The sequence below is a fragment of the Oncorhynchus clarkii genome, chromosome 26 (assembly GCF_045791955.1).
Source record: "Oncorhynchus clarkii lewisi isolate Uvic-CL-2024 chromosome 26, UVic_Ocla_1.0, whole genome shotgun sequence".
In the NCBI taxonomy this organism is placed as follows: Eukaryota; Metazoa; Chordata; class Actinopteri; order Salmoniformes; family Salmonidae; genus Oncorhynchus; species Oncorhynchus clarkii.
Genome location: NC_092172.1, coordinates 13,585,160 through 13,610,931, shown reverse-complemented (window position 1 = coordinate 13,610,931; position 25,772 = coordinate 13,585,160). Strand labels below are relative to the sequence as shown.

The 25,772-nt window shown below is 45.3% G+C and overlaps 1 protein-coding gene across 15 annotated transcripts in view; it reads right to left on the bottom strand.

Annotated features, from left to right (window-relative positions):
- The window catches only part of LOC139385186 (tight junction protein ZO-1-like), a 150,305-nt gene that overhangs the window by 32,737 nt on the left and 91,796 nt on the right, over positions 1 to 25,772 (bottom strand). For 9 of the 15 annotated variants that reach the window (XM_071130284.1, XM_071130289.1, XM_071130291.1 and 6 more), the window contains 12 exons: positions 15,849 to 15,905; positions 13,018 to 13,142; positions 12,736 to 12,838; positions 12,215 to 12,548; positions 11,990 to 12,096; positions 10,940 to 11,108; positions 10,547 to 10,688; positions 6,249 to 6,385; positions 3,730 to 3,835; positions 3,436 to 3,586; positions 2,261 to 2,369; positions 1,850 to 2,069 (listed from right to left, as the gene is read on the bottom strand). In XM_071130284.1, coding sequence (XP_070986385.1) covers positions 1,850 to 2,069; positions 2,261 to 2,369; positions 3,436 to 3,586; positions 3,730 to 3,835; positions 6,249 to 6,385; positions 10,547 to 10,688; positions 10,940 to 11,108; positions 11,990 to 12,096; positions 12,215 to 12,548; positions 12,736 to 12,838; positions 13,018 to 13,142; positions 15,849 to 15,905 — 1,760 coding nt within the window. The remainder of the gene's footprint in view (positions 1 to 1,849; positions 2,070 to 2,260; positions 2,370 to 3,435; positions 3,587 to 3,729; positions 3,836 to 6,248; positions 6,386 to 10,546; positions 10,689 to 10,939; positions 11,109 to 11,989; positions 12,097 to 12,214; positions 12,549 to 12,735; positions 12,839 to 13,017; positions 13,143 to 15,848; positions 15,906 to 25,772) is intronic. The other 6 variants (XM_071130285.1, XM_071130288.1, XM_071130297.1 and 3 more) reach the window with 1 other exon arrangement.

The window sequence follows — 25,772 nt, the reverse complement described above, 5'->3', positions numbered from 1 at the left end:
AATGTCAGCGTGCACGGCGCCCGGACCGCCACAGGTGTCGATAGAGCGCGATGGGACAAGCACATCCCGGCCGGCCAAACCCTCCCCTAACCCGGACGACGCTGGGCCAATTGTGCGCCGCCCCATGGGTCTCCTGGTCGCGGGTGGGTGGGTGGACTCAAACCAGGATCTCTAGCAGCACAGCTAGTACTGCGATGCAGTGCCTTAGACCACTGCACCACTCGTTAGGCCACCTCTATTCTATTCTGAAATACTTCTATACCTTTACATAACCTAGAATTCAGTAAACATTTGACTGAAGAGGACACAGGCATGGCCAGGGACACAACGTGGCTGAGTAGCCACGGTGCACCGAGTATAATGGTTACGTTAACATATGCATGTGACAAATATTGTGTCACGCTGGTATGTTGGGAGCACTGTGAGGTTCCCCTGTCTGCACCATGGTGTGGAATGCCTCTCTCCCTCTAAACATAGCCAGGGGCTGTAGGTCAGGCCAGGCCTAGACTCCAACAGGGACTCTGTCAATCTGCTGTTTCATTATGAATAGATAGTCTCCTACCCTCACAGGACTCATAGTGAAAATGCCTTCTCACTAGAACAGTTGTCACCTGTGTAATTGAGACTAGGGGTGATGTTAACGTGTCCTACTTTACACAGCCTAGTTCATCATCTTATGTTAGGGTTGTTGTTTACCATCTCTACACCGACAGCAAGGCTGCTGGTGTCTTATTTGACTAATCCCGTCGACCCCCCCCCTAGCTACCTTACCCTCTCCACAGAGTAGGGTCTGCTGAACTCTACACTACTGGTTCTAGTTGGGGATGTTGTCTCTCTCCTGTATTCTACCGGTTCTTGTTGGGGATGATGTCTCTCTCCTGTATTCTACCTGTTCTTGTTGGGGATGATGCATCTCTCCTGTATTCTACCTGTTCTAGTTGGGGATAATGCATCTCTCCTGTATTCTACCTGTTCTAGTTGGGGATGATGCATCTCTCCTGTATTCTACCTATTCTAGTTGGGGATAATGCATCTCTCCTGTATTCTACCTGTTCTTGTTGGGGATGATGTCACTCTCCCGTATTCCACCTGTTCTTGTTGGGGATGATGCATCTCTCCTGTATTCTACCTATTCTAGTTGGGGATAATGCATCTCTCCTGTATTCTACCTGTTCTAGTTGGGGATGATGTCACTCTCCCGTATTCCACCTGTTCTTGTTGGGGATGATGTCTCTCTTCTGTATTCTACCTGTTCTAGTTGGGGATGATGTCTCTCTCCCGTATTCCACCTGTTCTTGTTGGGGATGATGCATCTCTCCTGTATTCTACCTGTTCTTGTTGGGGATGATGTCTCTCTCCTGTATTCCACCTGTTCTTGTTGGGGATGATGTCTCTCTCCTGTATTCTACCTGTTCTAGTTGGGGATGATGTCTCTCTTCTGTATTCTACCTGTTCTTGTTGGGGATGATGCATCTCTCCTGTATTCTACCTGTTCTTGTTGGGGATGATGTCTCTCTCCTGTATTCCACCTGTTCTTGTTGGGGATGATGTCTCTCTCCTGTATTCCACCTGTTCTTGTTGGGGATGATGTCTCTCTCCTGTATTCTACCTGTTCTAGTTGGGGATGATGTCTCTCTCCTGTATTCTACCTGTTCTTGTTGGGGATGATGTCTCTCTCCTGTATTCTACCTGTTCTTGTTGGGGATGATGTCTCTCTCCTGTATTCTACCTGTTCTAGTTGGGGATGATGTCTCTCTCCCGTATTCCACCTGTTCTTGTTGGGGATGATGCCTCTCTCCTGTATTCTACCTGTTCTTGTTGGGGATGATGCCTCTCTCCTGTATTCTACCTGTTCTTGTTGGGGATGATGCCTCTCTCCACCTCCTGGTGGTTCTTGCCAATGCGTATGGCGAGCCAGGAGCCCAGCTTGCCGTTGTAGAGGGTGTCCACTACACGGAACACCTCTCCCTTGTTGAAGCTCAGGCCATACGGAGACTCCTTCTCATACTCAAAGTGGGTTCGGATGTAGAACGAGTCGCCCACATCCGACTCCACTATCCGACGGTAAACTGGTAGAAGAAGAAATTAAGTAGGGATAAATGTTCAGCTATACAATTGAACGTGTGTGTACAGTTCACATGTAACCAGGTTAACTTAAAATGCGTGTTTCTGTGCAAACTCAAACCTTTACTCTCTCTGACCCGGTCAAGATCGCAACGTTCATTTATCTAACATCTGTTGTCCCCCCCATGTTACTCACCATCCTTCTTCTTCTGGGCCAGAATGGTGACCTCTTCACCCCTGGGAAGGTCTAGGAGGAACAGCACAGCCTCCTCTCGGATGATGTTAGCAAAGTCTACGTTATTTACCTACAGAGAGGAGGGCGAGAGAAGAACAGAGACTTTCAGCGCTCCAGGGTTCAGGCCAGTCTACTTCCCCACCTCAACCCCTGCAGTCCCCAGCACAATACCACGTTTATTTACCCTGCTGCAGAGCCAGCGTTTGAACCAGGAACACATGGGGTTGAATCATAGAGAACAACCTTTATCCTCCTCAGAAAGGAGACTTCAAGTCTTTATCTCAACTAGTCACACTGTGAAGGCCAGGAAACACTCACAGGCTCCCTGCCCAGGGGTGGAAAACAACATCCTGGGCTGTGTCTGAAACAGCACCCTATTATCTATAGTGCACTACCTTTCCCTACATAGTGAAGAGGTCAAAAGTAGTGCACTATATAGTGAAAAGGGTGCCATTTGGGACACAATCCTGGAAGCCCACTCATAGGGAATCGCACAGAGTCTAGAGATGTGTTTGTACAGCAGGGAGGGAGGCTAGCAAAGAGGAGGAGTTAGCCCTCCACACATACCACCTTGACCCTTACTGTGGTGTGGGAGGAACACAAAGCATGGTGTGTTTCGTTAAAATGTGTGGCTAGTGATAAACATGATTAAATGAATCCAACTCTGATATCAGAGGGGACTTCCATCAACAATACTTCAGACAGGGCCTGAGAACAACAACAACGACCTCTATTGTGCGGTTCAGAGTAAACAAAGGAAAGACAGAGAAGAGAAGAGCCAGGCGATGACCTCAGACTGATCCACCGTAATCACCATTTTCTATCTAACATCACTATGACCAGCGACCACACAGTAACACAAGGCTAGTGGGTCACATAGTTTCACAAAGTGTTTCCAACTAAGCGTGGGCAGCGATTAGACCGTTACCAGAACTACAGCAGATGTTCTCCAGCTAGTACAGAACATACCCTTTATCTACTGTGGGAAAAGAACACGTCAAACCACACATCCTGCGCACTTTCAAAAGAGAAAACTTTACAATGGCCTTGTTGACAAAAATGTGACAATCATACCCAACAGCTAATAATAATAAAATGTTTAAAGAAGTTATTACTGTTTGAGATAAACTTCTTACCCTGAGAATCTGGTCTCCTTCCTCCAGACCTTCCTTGGCAGCTGGGCTGTCCTCCAGGACTCCGGCTACAAAGATGCCCACGTCGTTCCCTCCGGCCAGCCTCAGGCCAACACTCTCCCCCTTCTTAAACTTCACCAGCTTCATACTCGGCCTGCATGGGGAGTGGGCATCATACACAAACAGACGTTTAGAGACACTACTGTTCTACAGGGAGCGATTACAAATCAGCAAATAACACGGTACTGAAATAAATGGAAATAATAACATGGCTTTAACAGGAGGACTGAGGGTTACCTGAGGATGCTGTCATCATGACCAGCGCTGGGCACTGGGGCGTCAGAGGGGCTGACTGGCAGGTCCACATCAGGCTGGCCAGGCTGGGCATACACTGGCTTTGGTTCTACAGGACCAACACACACACACACACACACTTTGGTCACATACTGATAGTATGATCACACACACATGTAAACACACTGACCTGGAATGTGAATGTAAAGATTATCACTACCTGAGTTAAGTTGAAATAGATACGGGAATAGGTCAACATTACGTAACACTAGAGCAGGGCTTCATGAGAAACTCTGTTTTCCTGGGACCCAAGCTCATGAAAGCATGACCCCTTTCGGGAGATTTGGTTTGAGGGGCCCCCAGGCCTCACGGGCAAAATAAACTATATATACACAAAAGTATATGGATGGACAGCCCTTCAAATTAGTGGATTTGGCTATTTCAGCCACACCCGTAGCTGACAGGTGTATAAAATTGAGAACACAGCCATACAATCTCCATAGACAAACATTGGCAGTAGAATGGCCTTTACTGAAGAGCTCAGTGATTTTCAAAGTGGCACAGTCATAGAATGCCACCTTTAAGTGCTGTTATTGTGAAGTGGAAACATCTAGGAGCAACAACGGCTCGGCCGCGAAGTGGTAGGCCACAAAAGCTCACAGAACGGGACCGCCGAGTGCTGAAGCACGTAAAAACGTCTGTCCTCGGTTGCAACATGCACTAGTGAGTTCCAAACTGCCTCTGGTAGCAATGTCAGCACAAGAACGGTTTGTCGGGAGCCTTATGAAATTGGTTTCCATGGCCGAGCAGCCGCACACAAGTCTAAGATCAACAAGCGCAATGCCAAGCATCCGCTGGAGAGGTGAAAAGCTCGCCGCCATTGGACTCTGGAGCAGTGAAAACACGTTCTCTGGAGAAAAAAACACGTTCTCTTGAGAACCATGCCAGGAGAACGCTACCTGCCCGAATGCATAGTGCCAACTGTAAGGTTTGGTGGAGGAGGAATAATGGTCTGGGCTGTTTTTCATGGTTCATGCTAGGTCCCATAGCTCCAGTGAAGGGAAATCTTAACACTACATCATACCATGATATTCTAGACAATTCTCTGGTTTCAAATTTGTGGCAACAGTTTGGGGAAGGCCCTTTCCTGTTTCAGCATGACAATGCCCCAGTGCACAAAGTGAGGTCCATACAGAAATGGTTTGTTGAGATGGTGTGGGAGACTTGACTGGCCTGCACAGAGCCCTGACCTTAACCCCATCGAACACCTTTGGGATGAATTGGAACACCGACTGCGAGTCAGGCCTAATCGCCCAACATCAAAGCCCAACCTCTCTAATGTTGTTGTGGCTGAATGGAATCAAGACCCTGAAATGTTCCAACATCTAGTAGAAAGCCTTCCCAGAAGAGTGGAGGCTGTTACAGCAGCAAAGGGGGGAACAACTCCATATTAATGCCCATGAATTTGCAATGAGATGTTCGATAAGCAGGTGTCCACATACTTTTAGTCATGTAGTGTATTTTAGTGGCCCCCCTCTTCACATTGGAGAGAACATTTTAAACTGAATTTCCTGCAATTCTACACATTTTTGCCATGGGGTGTAGAGAAATCTTTGAAGTTTTAAAGCTACTTTCATGCAATTCTACATATTTTGCCATTACTTATGCCATGTTAATATGATATTTGAGTGACAGTGACAAACAAAATCAATGGGGGCCCCCTGGAGGTCAAGGCCCCTGGTCACGTGCCCTGTGTGTCTGGTCGGTATTCGTTTATGACAGTGGAGGCTGGTGGGAGGAACTATACGAGGTATGACTCATTGTAATGTCTGGAATGACGTGGAATGATGTGGTTTCCATATGTTTGATACTGTTCCATTTATTCCATTCCAGCCATATCAATGAGCCCATCCTCTTATAGCTCCTCCCAGCAGCCTCCTCTGGTTCATGATTACAAGTTTACTGTAGATAGCTGGCTAGACTAACCTAGCAATAAAAACAATTGGTAGCTGACATGGCTAATTGAGTGACTGTCAGTGACTGACAAAAGAGAAAAATTGCTGATGCACAAATTAATTTCAAAATTGCACCTTGTGAATTATACTATTCTAACTCTCAACAGTAAGTTCAGACCCCGACTGTGTTCATAAATAAATAAAATATATTTAAATAATATATATACACATGTATATTATTTAAATATATATAGATATATTTAAATAATAAATATATATAGTTTTTACTCTGACATGTCACAACCCACCATTAACATGTCCGTGACCCACTTTGGGTCGGGACCCATACTTTAAGAAAGGCTGCACTAGAGGAATGGACTAGAGTACTATGGACTGGGCTTTTCTGATATGTGGGACAAGGAGTACAGAGCTCATTCCAATCCAGGGCAGAGGAGAGGGGGAAGCAGAGAGGGATAGGCACAGTACAGAGGAGTGTCAAGGCCTGTTTTGGTTCAGGCAGTTAGACAGGTGGAGGCAGCTGTGGAGGCAGCAGGGGCCCTGACTGACCTGGCAGCGGGGGCAGTTTGTCCTCTCTGGCCAGTGGCTGGACGCTGATGGCCTGGATTAGGGCCTCCTGGGAACCTTTAACAGGAGTCGACATCACCCCGGGCTTGGAAATCCTCTCCTCATCTCGACTTCTGTGGCTAGAAAAAGAAACAGTTGATTATTTATTTTGGGTTTGTTCATTATTTCCTTTGTAGGCCTACACAGTGAGATGAAGAATGCTAGCAATTATGAAGAGAGAACAGAAAGGTAGATGGATGAACCCCGAGTCTAATTAAAAAATATAAAGTATAGGAGACAAAACAATGTAGCATGACCTCTGCACCATCTCCACAGAGGGGTTCTGTTCTATAAAACTAATAACAGAGCTTCCTGCACAGGCTGTGTGGGGAAGGTCCTGCTGTTTTAGCCCTGGGACGTAGCTACGGTGATGGAGTGTGTGTGATCTGTGTGTGTTGTTATGAGAGCGCCGTATTACTGACATCACAGCATGGAATGAGTGATAAGGCATTAGGAACAGTCAAGAACGGCTAAAACTATAAGCAGTTAAAAAGGACGGCTGTCTTCCTCTCAAACTATATTAATAGGGTCAGGACCTAGTCTCTGCTGGCCCTGGTTTCACCTCGGCATTGACTGCATCAGCAGCAGAGCAGACTCCAGGTGCTTTCAGCTGTGTGGTCTAGAGACTGTCCTCTCAACCCTACAGTATCACTAACAACCACACAGAGACCAGAAACACTAAATCAGTCATACCGAAGCAGAAATCTTTCTAAAATGTTTTGATTGAGAACTGTGTGCATTACAAATGATTCATTCCATTTCCCTTCTCAACCTTCTAACCAAACCACAGCAGCAGTGTTGTATACCTGCCAGAGCCAGTCCCAGCTCACGGCAGCCAGGCACTGAGTGTTCAGATCAGATGTGTGAATGCCGTGCTCCGTCTCTGCAGCTCTACTCGGCTGTTTCTAAGAACAATGGGCGAATTCCAGCCTGGTCACGTGACCCCGAAGCTGGCATCCAGCAGCTTTTTACACGGGACAAATTAAGTGGTAAGCTGCACTACAGCCTGACTGTGTCCCCATCTTAGACCCAGCGCTCACTCACTCTCCCTCACACAGGACTTTAACAGGATAACATGCACTCACGTCCCAAAGACAAAACCAGACTCAAACAACAGCAAAACGTGTTGGCTTGAAAAGTGAAATGGTGACCCTTGCATTTCTAGTATTCCATTTCCTGTCTTTGTGAGAACAAATGAAAACACTCCATCAAACGTCTCCCATTACAATTATTCAACAGTGGAATTCCAGATAATGTGTTTAAAGTTCAGAGTGCATTAGGGAATGTGGAGATAAAGACATTAAAAAGGGCTGCAGGGCAGTCTGCGTTGCAAGGGATGAATTTCAACAAAGCTATAATCGCCTGTCTATTTGTCTGTCCGTCCGTCAGTCAGAAAGGGCCTGTTGGCCTGTCCTGGCACCGCACCTGTCCTCCCTGCCCTGTCCTGGAGGCAGCATATCAACTAAACATAAATCCCTACGTACTGCTTTCACCTTGCCTCCCTCCCTCCTTTCTCTCCTTTTCGAAACACAACAGTACACAAGGACCAAAGCACAAATCTGCAATCTGTTTCTTATTTCCTCCTGTGGCATCAATCTAAGGTTACGCTGTATAAATGGACATCGCAACACAATAATCTTGTTGTGATAAAATGTGCTTTGCATCATGCAAAGAGGGATACCTTTATTTTTTAATTCCCACAGACCCCTGTCAAAACATCCATCTAAAATGGGACAGTTGCACAGCTTTTTTTATTGTGTTATTTGAGGAAAATCCCTTACAAAACCAAATGCAGGAGGCTAACTAACATTTTCACAGTTCAATGAGGTACTTTCACAAAGACGTTTTTTATTTCACCTTTATTTATACAGGTAAGTCAATTAGTCAAGTCTTGATTACAATGACGACCTGATTCCATATTAGGGAATGGTTTCTCACAGGGACAAGAGAAACATTTAACTATAGAGAAAACCTCAACTCTGTGAACCGTCTGATTCTGGGGCAAATCTCTGTGGGAAGCGTGTCAAATTCCTGCCTGGCCTCCTGCATAGCTAATACATACTGTGATGACTACTGCATGCATACTGGTCTGGTTATAGCCAATCCCTGCTGACACTCACCATTTAGTCCCTCTTGACTGACATTGGCTTAGAACTAGACTACCAACATTCAAACAAAGTGCTCAAGGCTCAGGAATACAACATATATTATGCTACTCATTGTGTATGTACACAAAGACAAGTAACGCCAATTCAAAATCCCCAAACCTAAAGGCTAACTCTGGAAAGAAAACAAGACAGAAAGAGCGACGTAGATCAGTAGTACTAAACTAAGTACTAGCCTAAACTCTAGGATGGTCTCAACAACTACTGGCAGGGTGTTTTTGTGACATTGTGACACTTACAGTGGGAGTATTCTGTGTAAGAATGTCCCTGCGTTCCTGCATTGAGACAAGAATTGTTATTCCACAGTATTGTTGACAGTTATATTGGGGCTGATTTACGGCAATTGGTTACTGGAGTGGCTTGGTGACAAACAGGCAGCTGTAAATCACTAACAATTGGTCCCTCCAGATACCTAGCATCTATCTAGCCAGGCATTCATTAATCCCAGCCTCTGATGACGAATTGACTTTAATGCCATTACACAATGTTCTCCACTGCCTCAAGTGGGTACTAAGTTTTCCATGGAGTTGTTGATTTGCCATTCATCTGATTCCATATGGGTTGACAGGGCTTGGGGTTAAGACCCAGAGCATTGAGGAGAGACCAGTACCGCTACGAAGTACCAACCAACCGGCTGTCAGTTTTCCCATTTCAGATCAATGCTACAGCTGCTTATTTGCATTAACGCCATCATATCAGGATGTCTACAAAACCCTACAGCAGCACTGAGGAGGGAGCTAAAGACAGGTACAAACACAGAGTGCTCAGCAACTACAGGGGGCTACGGGATGCTAAATGTATGTCAAATCTCTGTCAAATAAAAAGGACTGTTCACTGCGATTCAAAAAGGACAGAACCAATGCTGGCAGAATCTGAAATGAGTAGGGCCTTTTCAGGTATCTGACCCTCCATACGTGTGCTCTGCAGCAGAAATAGCCAAACCAGGAAAGGGAATAGAGGACATGGTAGAGTTTGGAAGCAGAACACTTGACTTGAGTTGTGTTGTGTTTCGTTTTGAATCCAGGGCTTTCTCTCTACAGACCCTCTCCTCCAGGGCTCAGAGCCTTTCCGCTCGACACACGAGCTCCATCTGGGCAATCCATTCTCATCCTGGTTAATTGCTGTGATACGGCAGGCAGGCCGTGTGATCAGAAACCAGCAGCAGCCTTTCCTTCCACAGCTCTATCCCTCCCTCCAGCCCCTCTGGCGTCAACACACTACATACAGTCAGCCCGGCTAACAGCGCCAAGCCTCCTGTCCAATCTGAGAGGAACTGTCAAGCCGCGCTCAGTCAAGGCAACTCATCTACTGGTCTACTTCTCTGTCTAGCGACTATCTACTTAGTCAGCTACGCAGGCAGCTATGCAGGCAAGCCAGTCGCCACTACTTAATGTCTGTCAAAGCCGGTTACTGCATCTCTCCACTGCTTTCCACACAAACTTACTTTAGCCTCCAACTGAGGAGATCGAAAGAGAAAATTGTGCAACAGAGGAAAGAAACAAGACATTCAAATGACTGGGAAAATGGGAGAAATGAGGCACATGTTAATATTTAGACAGTTTATCAAATATATAGTTATCATTGTACTGACTGAGGCTCTGGCCCATTCCAGGCTGGTGGTTTCCTTTAGGTTGTGATGAGTTATTATGGACACTGTATATAGGGAGACTATATGGTGAGCTATAGGGAGCGGTGCAGGGGATGGGACATCGATGTGGAAAAGCATCAATATCCTCTCCTCTGCCTCTCTGTGACCTCTGACCCTTACAGCAGGTCATTATGGCACTGCTGGGGTCATAGAGTCACATATTTCTGTTCTATTCATCCTGTGTCTTCATTATCAATTGATTTATACACAGCCCTCTAGAAGTGCTGGTGATTAACACTAACTAACCACTTATGGGCTTTAACATGATGCACGATGAGGCTTGAGTTGCAGCGCTGTGGGTGTCTGTGTGATGTGTATGACAGCTGTCCCATGACGATTGTGTAATGTGTGTGTGTGTGTGTGTGTGTGTGTGTGTGTGTGTGTGTGTGTGTGTGTGTGTGTGTGTGTAGCGTGTGTGTTTTCTTTACCTGCCATTGCTGATCTGCCGTGGTGAGTGTCGGGAGGGGTCCGAGGGCTCAGACCGGGTAGGGGAGCGAGATCGACTGCCCCGTGCTCGATCATGGGATCGAGAGGAATGGTCTGAGGTCAGTGAATGAATTTCTGAAATGTCTGTTAGAGCAAAGTGGTGTTTAGTATAGCGATTGAACCATTGAAAAAGAGATTGAAAAAGAGAGAGAAATCAGTAGGAAAAGGATTAAGTGGTAAGTTTTCCTTTTCAGATACCTCTGGGAAATTGCACCCTCATAAAATCATGCCATATTGTGAGCTAAACAAAACGGTGTTAATCAATATGAGGTTGTTAAAACACGAGATTAACTGAGGTTACCGTCCTGTAGAGAATGCACAGAGCTCCATCTCACCGTCTCGGTCTGAGTTGTTGCCGGAGGGAATGCTGTCGTCCATATCGGGGATGTTGAGCAACGTGGCTCTGTCGTCTCTCTGCACCACCATCTTTAACTTGCCCTTTGACCTCTCGATCAGCTTCTTAGCATCTATTAATGACAGGTTTTCGGTCACTGTGCCGTTAATCTGGGAGAAAAAAAAAGAGAGGCTGTTTAAGGAAGGATTAATTCTCATCATTGTACAGTTTAACTTTGGACTCGTGTAACAGCACACATACGCCAAAGCCATACCTGTCCATGGAGTAAAAGATATATAATGACGTTTAAAAATGTCTGCTATGCTTTAGCAAATGTTTCACATGCTCAGTGCTTTACATATGGTCACTTGCTGTGAGAGATTGAACATACCATCATACAATATCGCATAAAAGTGAAATCACCACTTGTTTAAATGTTTATACAGGAAGGCTAAAGTCCCACAACCACACGTTATCCCTCTTTCCTGTACACGCTTTCATAGTTACTACACTTGTAAGACTTGAGATCTATACAAGGACTTTTTTTGAACATAGGACAGTCAGAATCCAGGGTCTACATTCTTGTGATGAGGTAGATCTTTCCCATCAGCGACCGACTAGTCAGGAACCAAAGAGAGTGATGGAATGCATGGAATGCTTGGTTACTGAGAAGCACACTAATGAACTTTGAACTCACATTACAGGCATCTCTCTCAGAGGGGACATATAAAACAGAGAAGGCTAGAATGACTAGATGTCACAGTGAAACAATGTGTTGTGTTGATGAAGTTCGTGTGAAGGTGTGACATTGTATATCCCTCCCCTCTCTAACTCTTTGTGAGGCCCTGGCAACCTTCCAATACTCACACTAGCTTATTAGTGAATGCATGCCCAAAATATTGCCTCATGGGAAGTGGTATGCTTAGTATATTTCTGCTCTGCATCTCAGTTCCCGTTTCTTTGAGTGCCCGTCCCAGGATTTGAACCGGTGGCATTCCCACTCCAGGTCATCGTGCATAACGACCAGCCCCATCATGTCTCTAGTTCTCACCTTCAGCACCACGTCTCCCTCCTGGATGTTTCCGTCCCGTGCTGCCAGGCTCTCTGGGGAGATGTCCTTCACAAAGATGTGGCTGGCCAAACGCAGACCATACTCTACTTTGAACAACAAAAACAAAACAATATTAGCGGAGCCCTGTGCAATACCACACCTTAAACTGTAGGGTCAAACTGACAACGCAAAAGAAAGACCTAAGCTGGACATTGCGGCGCCCACCTTCATTCTTGCGGGACTTGACAAGGGTGACTTTGGCTGGGCGGGACGGTGTAGAGGAGCCTTGGGATCGGCCAGAGTGGGGTGAGATGCTCCTCTCTCGCGAGGCACTGTGTTCCCGCCGGCTGCTGTTGCTGCGTTCACGCTCGCGGTCATTCGTCCGCCTGCTGGCTGTGCCGCCGCTCGCCGCGCCATAGGCGCTGGTGGGCCCGCTGCGGCCGCTGTGCTGCTCGTAACCATCGTCTTCATCAGTGTCCTCTTCCTCGTGCTCGGACATAGTCTCCCTGTCCCCCGGGCGAGACACCGGGATCTGAACCTTTCGTTTTCTTCGGATCGTCTGTGGGGGAAAGAAAGGAACATAATGCCATTCTCAACCACCTCAAATGACCTCTTATCAACTCAATGAAGTGAGAAACGTGTCTAAATCCCTGGGGTGACATTCATAGAAGAGGAATGTATTTGCCGAGGGCCATAACGTTAAGGTTAGCCTGTTGTTCATTCCCCTGAGGAATACAACAACTCACTATTTTTGCGTTCTTTCCACTCTTCCGAAGCTGCTGCACTGCGTACGCATGCTCTACGTTGTCCATGGACACTGCGTTGACCATTACCACACGGTCATTTTCCCTGGAAGGAGAAGAGAAACAAGGAGGCTCAATCCCGGTCAGGATCTACATTGACCACTCCCAAATCAAGACCATAGCGGTAACATATAGGGCTGGTTACCCAGACACAGATTAAGGCTCGTCCTGAACTAAAAATCAGGCTCACAGAAAATCTCCATCGAAAGTGTTTTCTGCACTTACGATAAGAGTCCTTCTGCTGGGCCTCCCTTCAGGACGTCGGAGATGACAATGGAAGTCTCACCACTCTGGAAGTGAGGGTTGTCCCGGCCCCCTGAGATGGCTATGCCGAACCCAAACCCTGGGGCCTGCACACATCACACACACACACACACACACACACACACACACACACACAACATAAGTTGGAGAGGACATGAGGTCTGGGACAACAGTGTATGTTTTCTTCAAATCCTCCATCTGAGTTTTTTGCCTGAATGCAATTGATGAACATAATACTGTACACAGTAGACTACATAGCCCATACTTCCTCAGTCCAGATAGCGTAGCAGATCCGATACATAGGAAAACACCCACAGATACTCTAAACTCTAGTCATTCTATTTAAGTCAAAAGGAAGCTATCATCAACCATCTCTTCATATAGCCTAGCTATAGCAAAATTATTAGTGTGTGTTATGACCATGGTTGGAAATCACACAGAGAGAGAGAGAGAGAGAGACAGAGAGACAGAGAGAGAGAGAGAGAGAGAGAGAGACAGAGAGAGAGACAGAGAAACAGAGAGACAGACAGACAGACAGACAGACGTGTCTGGCACAGTGATCTGATCTGCTCTCAGGTCTCTCTCCTCTCTAGTCAGTCTGTCACCTCTGACTGGAGCCTCCATTATCTTTTTTTCCTCCATTATCACAGCCAGCCTGACTCTGTCCTGACTCCTGATCTCCTGACAGATGGCCAGGCCAGGACGCCACTCAGGACTGGAGACTGAGAGGAGAGACACTTATAATAACCCTGATGGTGATCCGCTCGCTGGCACAACCACACATTGACTGTATGCCTCTAGCCTGGTCCCAGATCTGTTAGTGTCGTGGAACCAACTCCTATGGTCGTTATGTTATTAAACATTGCACCCCTCCAGACAGCCAATGAGATAATCCATGTCAACACATCACCTGTTTCACTAGTCTAGTCCTGAGAGTGTATGTCATTGAAAAGTGTAAACACAAAAAAACTTAATAGCATGCTTACCACAGTGCAATCATGGAGTAAACTAATTTAAGTGGTAGGCCTATACCAGTGTAAGTGGGATAATAATATGGTTTTGGAAAGGGAGCGGGTGGTGCCAGAGTTATGCCTTCACCACTGTCATGAATCTACTCCTGTTGCAGTAGTTTTGCTTTCCAATGGTCTAGTGTAGGGGTTTCTTAAACTATTTCAGCCTGGGACCAAATTAGAAATTCTCTGTTTCCTGGGACCAAAGCTTCTGAAAACATGCTCCCACGGGGGCCCTAAGCGAGATTTGGTTCAGGGGGCCCACGTCAAGTTTCACGCAATTCTACACATTTGCCATGGGGCGTAGAGAAAACGTGTCTGTTTTGAAGCAAGTTTTATGCAGTTGTACACAGCAATTAATTAACAATCTAAACGTCGTTCAGATCATAAAAATACTTGAATATATCCCAGCACATATCTCAATGACTGTGCTAAGCCATGCTTAATGAATAACTAGACTTTGGGGATATGAACATGTATGTCCCTCTCGAGAAAAGCTATTAGTGCACTACCCGTACCATTCATTAACTATGCGCTCCAACGCACCCCACCTGCCAGTCAATTCTCTGAACAGGAAGTGAACAGAACCCTCTCCAATAAACAAGGAATACAAGATAATCATACACATTCCTGATGATCTACCTTTACGTTTGAATTAGTCAACTTTAGTGTACTTTCGATCACTTAATGTACGACCAGAAACAGCCTATATTAAATCGGGAGACGCACAACAAGAGTATGCCGCCGAACCAACGGCCGTTGCTCCCAAATCACACTCTTAAAACACTGTTTCTCACCTTTTACAGGTGATCAACAACAATCAAGAGGACTTTTCTAACCCACAATAATATCAATAAGTAAATGTGCTTCTCATCAACTGTAAATCATCGTCAGTGTCTGGTTATTTAACATTTATTTAAATCAAGTGACGATCATCACTGTGAATGACATGTCAAGAGAAACACTGCTGATGCACAACCACATGCAGAAATTGCACCTTGTGTATTTTACTATTCTAACTCTCAACAGGAAGTTGAGACCCGACAGAAAAAATAATTGCCAACATTGTACACTGGTCAGCGAATTTGAATTCTAATCAAAAAAGTTGTAAATCCATGGATTAAAAAAAAAATAATGTTTTAAAAGCTAATATTTATATAGGGTACTAATGGTGATGGACAGAAAAAGAAATTGCTACAGTTAGATATCAGGATATTATTTTGGCGATATATCGTATCTTTTTTTGACAATATCGTAATACTGTTTTATTTAGTTTAGTTACTTTTGCACACTTATTTCCATGACTACATTTCTCATGGCTCTCTCTCATCCCTCTGCAGCAGACACATGGTGAGCAATATGTTTGGACCATGAAATCATAATAAAATCACAGTATTGAATCGCAATACATATCGTATCGGTACCAAAGTATCGCGATAATATCGTATCGTGAGGTCACTGGCAACTCCCAGCTTTAGGCACTAACAGACTAGTTCATGTGTAGTCCACACAACATACAGTATTCCCTGTGATCCTGGAGAGCCATGGGGCTGGCTTGCCTACAGGAAGAGAAACACACAGGAAGAGGACGCTACATAGCCCTCTTCCTCACCACAGCTTCCTGACATCTGTATGCTGGGCCCATTGTGTGTTTCATCACTTCCTGATCCTGCATCTGGCCTTCCCGGCACTGAGAGAGAGGGATGATGATGTAGGGATGGAGAGGGCTACATAGGAATGGGGAGGAGAAGGAGAGAGTAAAGGAGAGAGGTAAACACTTACCCTGTGAAGGGTCACTGTGTGCTGTTCCCATATTACAGTTTCCTCCATCGCTGAGCTCTAAGACAGGGAGAGAGAGAGAGAGGTGTCACTAACATCATTAGGGTAATGAGGGTAAGCAGTTAACACTGTGATAATCACCATTCCAAAACAGGGTAAAAGTCCACGGGAGGTAATGTATTTAGTGCCAGTGTAAAAAACAATACTCCAAAAAGTACAGATTTTCTTCTAAAGGCTGACAGAGATTGAACTTGTGGTAGACCTCGGAGTGTCTCTGGGTGGCTGGATACTCAGTCACGGTTTTAAAAGCTTATCATGTGCTCTCTCCGTTTGCAGAGCACTTTTGATGGTCTGGGTTTCATGCTGAGAGAAGAGGGGGCGGAGGCTGCCTGGAGGGCAATGCTCTTTACCAGGTACCCAGCGGACAGAGAGAGAGAGAGAGAGACTGAGGACTATTATACCCCAAACACTGAACCACAGACCACTGGGACGTCACCACTGCAGTGTCTCACACACACACACACACACACACACACACACACACACACACACACACACACACACACACACACACACACACACCAGCTTCGCCTACCGTTGTATCCCACATGTCGTGTTACTGGATCACTGGGGGTGAGAGACTCTGACAGTGTTTGCTTGCACTTTTGTGAGCACCAATGTGAAGTGTAATCTGCAAACATTATAGACGCGTGTTGCACAGAGCAGACAGCCCACACAGATTCAATCTGGTTTACAGTGCAAGTGAACATTTGTTTGCTATAAAAAGATGGACCATCTTCCGTTTGTTTTGAGGTTCATTCTAGGTGAGGAAGGTCTACCTGGACCTCAGTGCTGCCTGCCAGTGTGGATTAAGCTAACAGTAACACTACAAAATAAACACCATTGACCAGACAGAAATGAATTCATCCCACAAACAGGCAGCTCCCTCCCTCTCTGGGTCTAACACTGTCCTCTGTCCTGTCCTCCCCACAGTACTGCTCCACCCGTGACTGTGCTTTGGCCTGCAGCTGTAAATCACAGTTCTGCACCCACAAATCCACTTTTAGAAGTCTGACTGATGCACAACAAGCCCTTCTGGTATCCAGGCATTTAGCTGTAATGATACAGCTGCTTTAATGCAGAGGAGCAACGCTGGAGAAGAAAAAGAAAAGCAAGCAAACACCTAACAACATTATGACCAACCTCCTCTTCATCCTCATCATCACAGTAATCATCAACAGGGCTATTACGGTCTCCTCTAGACAGTTCAAGTTTTGTCTGGCTAATGCTGAGTGGACCTGGTGAAGACAGGTTTGGGATAGCTGAGAAGCAAGGTGGAGACAGCCATGGAGTTCACAATAAGTGACACAGCATAGCCTTGTGTCACACTAACATGTCTGGAATGGCCAGACTGGGAATATTTTACTAATATTATATGACTAAGAAGTTACAGGACCAGCAACATTTTACATTTTTGCTCAGAATTCCTGTTTGACTCAGTTTGAGTTTTTTCAGGGTGTGGATAGGAGGAGGGCTAGTGTTGTCAGGGTGTGGGTAGGAGGAGGGCTAGTGTTGTCAGGGTGTGGGTAGGAGGAGGGCTAGTGTTATCAGGGTGTGGGTAGGAGGAGGGCTAGTGTTGTCAGGGTGTGGGTAGGAGAAGGGCTAGTGTTGTCAAGGTGTGGGTAGGAGGAGGGCTAGTGTTGTCAGGGTGTGGATAGGAGGAGGGCTAGTGTTGTCAAGGTGTGGGTAGGAGGAGGGCTAGTGTTGTCAGGGTGTGGGTAGGAGGAGGGCTAGTGTTGTCAAGGTGTGGGTAGGAGGGCTAGTGTTGTCAAGGTGTGGATAGGAAGAGGGCTAGTGTTGTCAGGGTGTGGGTAGGAGGAGGGCTAGTGTTGTCAAGGTGTGGGTAGGAGGAGGGCTAGTGTTGTCAGGGTGTGGATAGGAGGAGGGCTAGTGTTGTCAAGGTGTGGGTAGGAGGAGGGCTAGTGTTGTCAGGGTGTGGGCATGTACAGTACGGTAGTTTAGTCACGGTGTGGGTATGTACAGTATGGTAGTTTAGTCAGGGTCTGGGTATGTACAGTACGGTAGTTTAGTCAGGTTGTGGGTATGTACAGTACGGTAGTTTAGTCAGGGTGTGGGCATGTACAGTATGGTAGTTTAGTCAGGGTCTGGGTATGTACAGTACGGTAGTTTAGTCAGGGTGTGGGTATGTACAGTATGGTAGTTTAGTCAGGGTGGGGGTATGTACAGTATGGTAGTTTAGTCAGGGTGTGGGTATGGTAGTTTAGTCAGGGTGTGGGTATGTACAGTATGGTAGTTTAGTCAGGGTCTGGGTATGTACAGTACGGTAGTTTAGTCAGGTTGTGGGTATGTACAGTACGGTAGTTTAGTCAGGGTGTGGGCATGTACAGTATGGTAGTTTAGTCAGGGTCTGGGTATGTACAGTACGGTAGTTTAGTCAGGGTGTGGGTATGTACAGTATGGTAGTTTAGTCAGGGTGGGGGTATGTACAGTATGGTAGTTTAGTCAGGGTGTGGGTATGGTAGTTTAGTCAGGGTGTGGGTATGTACAGTATGGTAGTTTAGTCAGGGTGTGGGTATGTAGTTGTTCTCTTAAACTCCCATTTCTCTGTAATGAACACAGTTAACCCCTTGACCCTGATTTTCATGGCATTTCAATGTGGATGTTATTAATGTCCATAATTGGCGCAGGCAGGCAGGGTTTGTGCTGCTCCTCCCTCCCACTGTCTGCCCCTGAGACTCCCACAGCCGGCCAGCCATTATGTGGGGGGGGGCCTGACCCATTTAGCCAAAGCCGCCCCCCTACCCGACATTCCTGTCAAGTGTTTGTAAGGCTGGAGGTCATACATTTTGCCAACAGTACACTGCAAAGCAGACAGCGGGGCCCCAAGCCATGAGAAAAATGTCCATGATGTTTGTGGACCATGTGACAAGGGGGCCTCGTCTTAGGATGAACAGGACACTGAGTGGTGAAGTTATAAGGTGAGAGGAAGGGGGCAAGGCTGTAACTGACATACATACTCTGTATGGGGCAAGGCTGTAACTGACATACATACTCTGTATGGGGCAAGGCTGTAACTGACATACATACTCTGTATGGGGGCAAGGCTGTAACTGACATACATACTCTGTATGGGGCAAGGCTGTAACTGACATACATACTCTGTATGGGGGCAAGGCTGTAACTGACATACATACTCTGTATGGGGGCAAGGCTGTAACTGACATACATACTCTGTATGGGGCAAGGCTGTAACTGACATACACTGTAACTGACATACATACTCTGTATGGGGGCAAGGCTGTAACTGACATACATACTCTGTATGGGGCAAGGCTGTAACTGACATACATACTCTGTATGGGGGCAAGGCTGTAACTGACATACATACTCTGTATGGGGCAAGGCTGTAACTGACATACATACTCTGTATGGGGGCAAGGCTGTAACTGACATACATACTCTGTATGGGGCAAGGCTGTAACTGACATACATACTCTGTATGGGGGCAAGGCTGTAACTGACATACATACTCTGTATGGGGCAAGGCTGTAACTGACATACATACTCTGTATGGGGGCAAGGCTGTAACTGACATACATACTCTGTATGGGGCAAGGCTGTAACTGACATACATACTCTGTATGGGGCAAGGCTGTAACTGACATACATACTCTGTATGGGGCAAGGCTGTAACTGACATACATACTCTGTATGGGGGCAAGGCTGTAACTGACATACATACTCTGTATGGGGCAAGGCTGTAACTGACATACATACCTGTGTATGGGGCAAGGCTGTAACTGACATACATACTCTGTATGGGGCAAGGCTGTAACTGACATACATACTCTGTATGGGGGCAAGGCTGTAACTGACATACATACTCTGTATGGGGCAAGGCTGTAACTGACATACACTGTAACTGACATACATACTCTGTATGGGGCAAGGCTGTAACTGACATACATACTCTGTATGGGGCAAGGCTGTAACTGACATACATACTCTGTATGGGGCAAGGCTGTAACTGACATACATACTCTGTATGGGGCAAGGCTGTAACTGACATACATACTCTGTATGGGGGCAAGGCTGTAACTGACATACATACTCTGTATGGGGCAAGGCTGTAACTGACATACATACTCTGTATGGGGCAAGGTTGTAACTGACATACATACTCTGTATGGGGCAAGGCTGTAACTGACATACATACTCTGTATGGGGGCAAGGCTGTAACTGACATACATACTCTGTATGGGGGCAAGGCTGTAACTGACATACATACTCTGTATGGGGCAAGGCTGTAACTGACATACATACTCTGTATGGGGCAAGGCTGTAACTGACATACATACTCTGTATTTTTTATTTATTTTACCTTTATTTAACCAGGCAAGTCAGTTAAGAACAAATTCTTATTTTCAATGACGGCCTGGGAACAGTGGGTTAACTGCCTGTTCAGGGGCAGAACGACAGATTTGTACCTTGTCAGCTCGGGGGTTTGAACTCGCAACCTTCCGGTTACTAGTCCAACGCTCTAACCACTAGGCTACCCTGCCGCCCCGGCGGGGGCAAGGCTGTAACTGACATACATACTCTGTATGGGGGCAAGGCTGTAACTGACATACACTGTAACTGACATACATACTCTGTATGGGGCAAGGCTGTAACTGACATACACTGTAACTGACATACATACTCTGTATGGGGCAAGGCTGTAACTGACATACATACTCTGTATGGGGGCAAGGCTGTAACTGACATACATACTCTGTATGGCCAGTAACTGGAAACATTCAATTAAAACCGTGTACAGATGACATTTTAAAGAGATTTGTCTCTATCCCATACACGGGCAAACTACTTGCAGCAGAGTATCTATGTACAGCATTAACAATAAATACATGACCTCTCTCTCAATACGGGATCCTAAGACAATGAAGAAGGCTTATAATTCACTGCCTCTCCCTGCACTTACCCTAACCAACCCCCTCACACACACCCTTCCAGCCGTGGGGCCAGATGTTAGAAGACAGTACAGACACACGCTGAAGAATCTCCAACGTCCATTGTTTTCCTCCCTCTTCCCCTCCTGTGGTTCTTCCTTTAACTGCTGTGGTGACTCAGAGAGTGGCCTTAGTAGTGGGACGTGTCTGACTGGGAAGGGCCTTACCGCATCGGTAGGGTGTGACTGGCAGTACCGGTCATGAGGGCGTAGGGCTTAACAGTTATCGGTAGGCCTCTGGGTCAGAGAAGGGTGGTTAGTGAGTCAGGAGGAGAGAGAGAGGAGCTCTTGATCACTGAGGACTGTTTACTCCAGTGCGGCTAAACTCTGCTCTCGTCTTCTCCTCTGATGGGATTATCTTTTTAATGATTCACCATAATCTGGAGCAGTGATTAAAACAGCTTGTTGTGAAGTGTCAGTGGAGTGCAGAACAGGGTCTGGTACAGAGAGGACACTGCAGAAATCAGGTCCAAATCTGATGACATTATGCATGGCTGTTACAGCCATAAAAAGACATGCTACTGCTGCTGTGTTCTACTGCTGGGAGCAATCCTGAAGAGGCCATCTGCAGGGACACTATTTAAAAAGGCCAGTGAAACTTGTTGCTATGATACTACACATTGAATACCGAGAACAATACCACCGAACATTAGCATTCCTATTGAAGATAAATGCAGATGGCCAAATCCCTGACCGGGACCTTTTCTTCCCTCCTAGACACCCATGAACAGTAGGAGAACACTGGGAGTGAATATTGTTTCAGCCAGGACAGCACAGCCTTGCATTCCCCCATTTGACTCATGTAGCAAATGCTAACAATACTATCTGATGGAAACTGTTACAGGAATATTAAGCCTTGTAGCATAGGGCCAAAGCAAATGAATAGCTAAACAACGTTCCAGAACAATTATGACAGCAACAAATACCCCCAAAATGGTGATTATCTAATCCCAAAGTAGAGTTACATAAAACAATGAATGTCTTGATCTTGCGGGAGGGGATGTTTGGTATATTTATACCATGATTCACATTTAGTCAGGCTTGAGCCGTGGCCAGAGAGGCCCTGTTGAGAAACAAAGGTTAGGCAGGTGTGGACAGCCCAGTGTACAGCATGGGCCTTGATCTGTGGTTAAAGGGGCTCTTTGTGTTACTGAGCCCTCCCAGAGACAGCAGCCTCAGCTCCTCTCCGGCCTGCTTCAAAGACAATACACAACACAGCACAGTGCAGGCCATACTACTGACAGCCCAGAAATAACCTGTGGCAGAGAGCTTTCAGTAGGACGACTGGGGCTCGGTCATGCTCTGTGTTGTAGTGTTAAGGTATATAGCAAGTTCCCTCATCCTGATTCTCTGTCTAGCGATGGTATTCTGATTAGCAATTGAGAGTCTTAGCTGTGGGTGAGAAGGTTAGCTACCTAACTCATTAAAACTCCTTCAGGCCAGGATCCTTTTTTCAGAATTTCCGCCTGACTGATGTGCCCAAAGTAAACTGCCTGTTACTCAGGACAAGAAGCCAGGATATGCATATAATTGGTAGCATTGGATAGAAAACACTTTGAGGTTTGTAGAAAAGTTAAAATAATGTATGAGACTATAACACAATTGATATGGTAGATGAAAATCCAAAGAAAAACCAAACAGAATGCAGGTTGAAAAACATGTGGGGCGTCATCTTCAAACAATCGCATGGTATGCTTTCGCTGTAAAGCCTATTGTAAATCGGACAATGAAGTTAGAGTAACAAGAATTTAATATAAGAATCAGATATAAGATACTTGTATGTTCAGAAATGTTTAATATTATGATTATTTATTTGAATTGCACGCCCTCTAATTTCCCTAGGTGATGTCGACAGGTGTCCCGCTGACAGGACGCCTATTCCTAAGAAGTTTAAATGAAATGATGACTGTGCTCCCGTGCTCCCTCCTCATTACTCCCCCATGCTGGATGGAAGACAAGCTGCTATAAATAACTCCTGATATCCAGGATGATTACAGTTGTAGTTTTCACTCAGAGAATCTGTAATCATGCAGGATAATCAGTGGGACAAAGGCATGAGGAAGCTTGGGACAGATCACCTCCATAGAAATAGAATTACAGAACACTGACTTGAACGGGGATGCCCCTTTTTCAGTCTCAGCTGTCTAACTACAGTATGAGAAACCAAAAGTGATGAGAACAGGTGATGAGGTTAGGTCAAGTGGTCAGGTATGTGTGATATCATGAGCAAACAGGAAACACAGGCAGAGAGGGGGAAGTTTCTATTCTGTGCGCTCCTTGATTACATGTCGCAGTCCACTATCAGTCATCATCCCTTTAACGAATCAAAAAACATGGGAGTGTCACTGCCAACATAATGCCCTTGGACACACACACACACACACACACACACACACACACACACACACACACACACACACACACACACACACACACACACACACACACACACACACACACACACACACACTTCAAAAGTTTGGGGTCACTTAAATGTCCTCATTTTGAAAGAAAGGCAATTTTTTTTGTCAATTAAAATAACATAAAATTGTTCAGAAATACAGTGTAGACATTGTTAATGTTGTAAATAACTATTGTAGCTGGAAACGGCAATTTTTTAATGGAATATCTACATAGGCGTACAGAAGCCCACTATCAGCAACCATCACTCCTGTGTTCCAATGGCACGTTGTGTTAGCTAATCCAAATGTATCATTTTAAAAGGCTAATTGATAATTAGAAAATCATTTTGCAATTATGTTAGCACAGCTGAAAACTGTTGTCCTGATTAAAGAAGCAATAAACCTGTCTTTCTTTAGACTAGTTGAGTATCTGGAGCATCAGCATTTGTGGGTTCGATTACAGGCTCAAAATGGCTAGAAACAAGGAACTTTCTTCTGAAATCAGTCTATTCTTGTTCTGAGAAATGAAAGCTATTCCATGCAAGACATTGCCAAGAAACTGAAGATCTCGTATAACACTGGGTACTTCTCCTTCACAGAACAGCGTAAAATGGCTTTAACCAGAATAGAAAGAGGAGTGGGTGGCCCCGGTGCACAACTGAGCAAGAGGACAAGTACATTAGCGTGTCTAATTTGAGAAAGATGCCTCACAAGTCCTCAACTGGCAGCTTCATTAAATAGTACCCACAAAACACCAGTCTCAACGTCAACAGTGAAGAGGTGACTGCGGGATGCTGGCCTTCTAGGTAGAGTTGCAAAGAAGAAGCCATATCTCAGACTGGCCAATAAAAATAAAAGACTAAGATGGGCAAAATAACACAAAGATTGGACAGAGGAACTGTCTCTTCACTGTTGACATTGAAACTGGTGTTTTGCGGTTACTAACAGGTACAAAAGTATTTATATCCACAGTAAAACAAGTCCTATATCGACATAACCTGAAAGGCCGCTCATCAAGGAAGAAGCCACTGCTCCAAAACCGCCCCAAAAAAGCCAGACTACGGTTTGCAACTGCACATGGGGACAAAGATCGTACTTTTTGGAGAAATGTCCTCTGGTCTGATGAAACAAAAATGGAACTGTTTGGCCATAATGACCATTATGCTTGGAGGAAAAAAGGGGGAGGCTTGCAAGCTGAAGAACACCGTCCCAACCGTGAAGCACGGGGGTGGCAGCATCATGTTGTGGGGGTGTTTTGCTGCAGGAGGGTCTGGTGCACATCACAAAATAGATGGCATCATGTGGAAAGAAAATGATGTGGATATTTTGAAGCAACATCTCAAGACATCAGTCAGGAAGCTAAAGCTTGGTCGCAAATGGATCTTCCAAATGGACAATGACCCCAAGCATACTTCCAAAGTTGTGGCAAAATGGCTTAAGGACAACAAAGTCAAAGTATTGGAGTGGCCATCACAAAGCCCTGACCTCAATCCAATAGAAAATTTGTGGGCAGAACTGAGAAAGCGTGTGTGAGCAAGGAGGACTACAAACCCGACTCGGTTACACCAGCTCTGTTCGGAGCAATGGGCCAAAATTCATCCAACTTATTGTGGGAAGCTTGTGGAAGGCTACCCAAAAAGTTTGACCCAAGTTAAACAATTTAAAGGCAATACACTCAATTAGTATTTGGTAGCATGTAAACTTCTGACCCACTGGGAATGTGATGAAAGAAATAAAAGCTGAAATAAATAAAAATCACTCTCTCTACTATTATTCTGACATTTCACATTCTTTAAAATAAAGTGGTGATTCTAACTGACCTAAGTCAGTGAATGCTTACTTGGGTTAAATGTCAGGAATTGTGAAAAACTGAGTTTAAATGTAGTTGGCTGAGGTGTATGTAGATATTTCATTCAAAAAATTGTCCGTTTCCAGCTACAATAGTCATTTACAACATTAATGTCTACACTGTTTTTCTGATAAATTTGATGTTATTTTAATGGACACAGAAGAATGATAATTTAATTACCATAGGGAATTATTATAATGTTTGTGTGTTAATTAATCCCATAAGGGATGGGTTGCCAATTGGCGATTTGACACCAATATAACATTTCAAACATTCATTCATGCTTTGGTGTGTTTGGTCAGGTTTTTGTAGCACCTTTGTTATAGCTAGTAGTCTTCATACTCTCCTTCAGCTGTCCCCATAGGAGAACCCTTTGAAGAACGCTTTTCATTTCCAGGTAGAACCCTTTTGGTTCCAAATAGAACCCTTTCAAAAAGGTTCTACCTGGAACCAAAAAGGCTTCTCCTGCGGGTACAGCTGGAGAAGAGTGTATAGTTCATATAGGGAGGATACATCTAAACACAAACATGATTGACTTTAATGTGAAGGTTGCTGTGAGGTAAGATCCTTATGGAGTATTAGGTCAGTGTGTCTGTGTGGTCGTGATTGTATGGAACAGGAAGCTACCAAGAGCAAGATTAACCCAC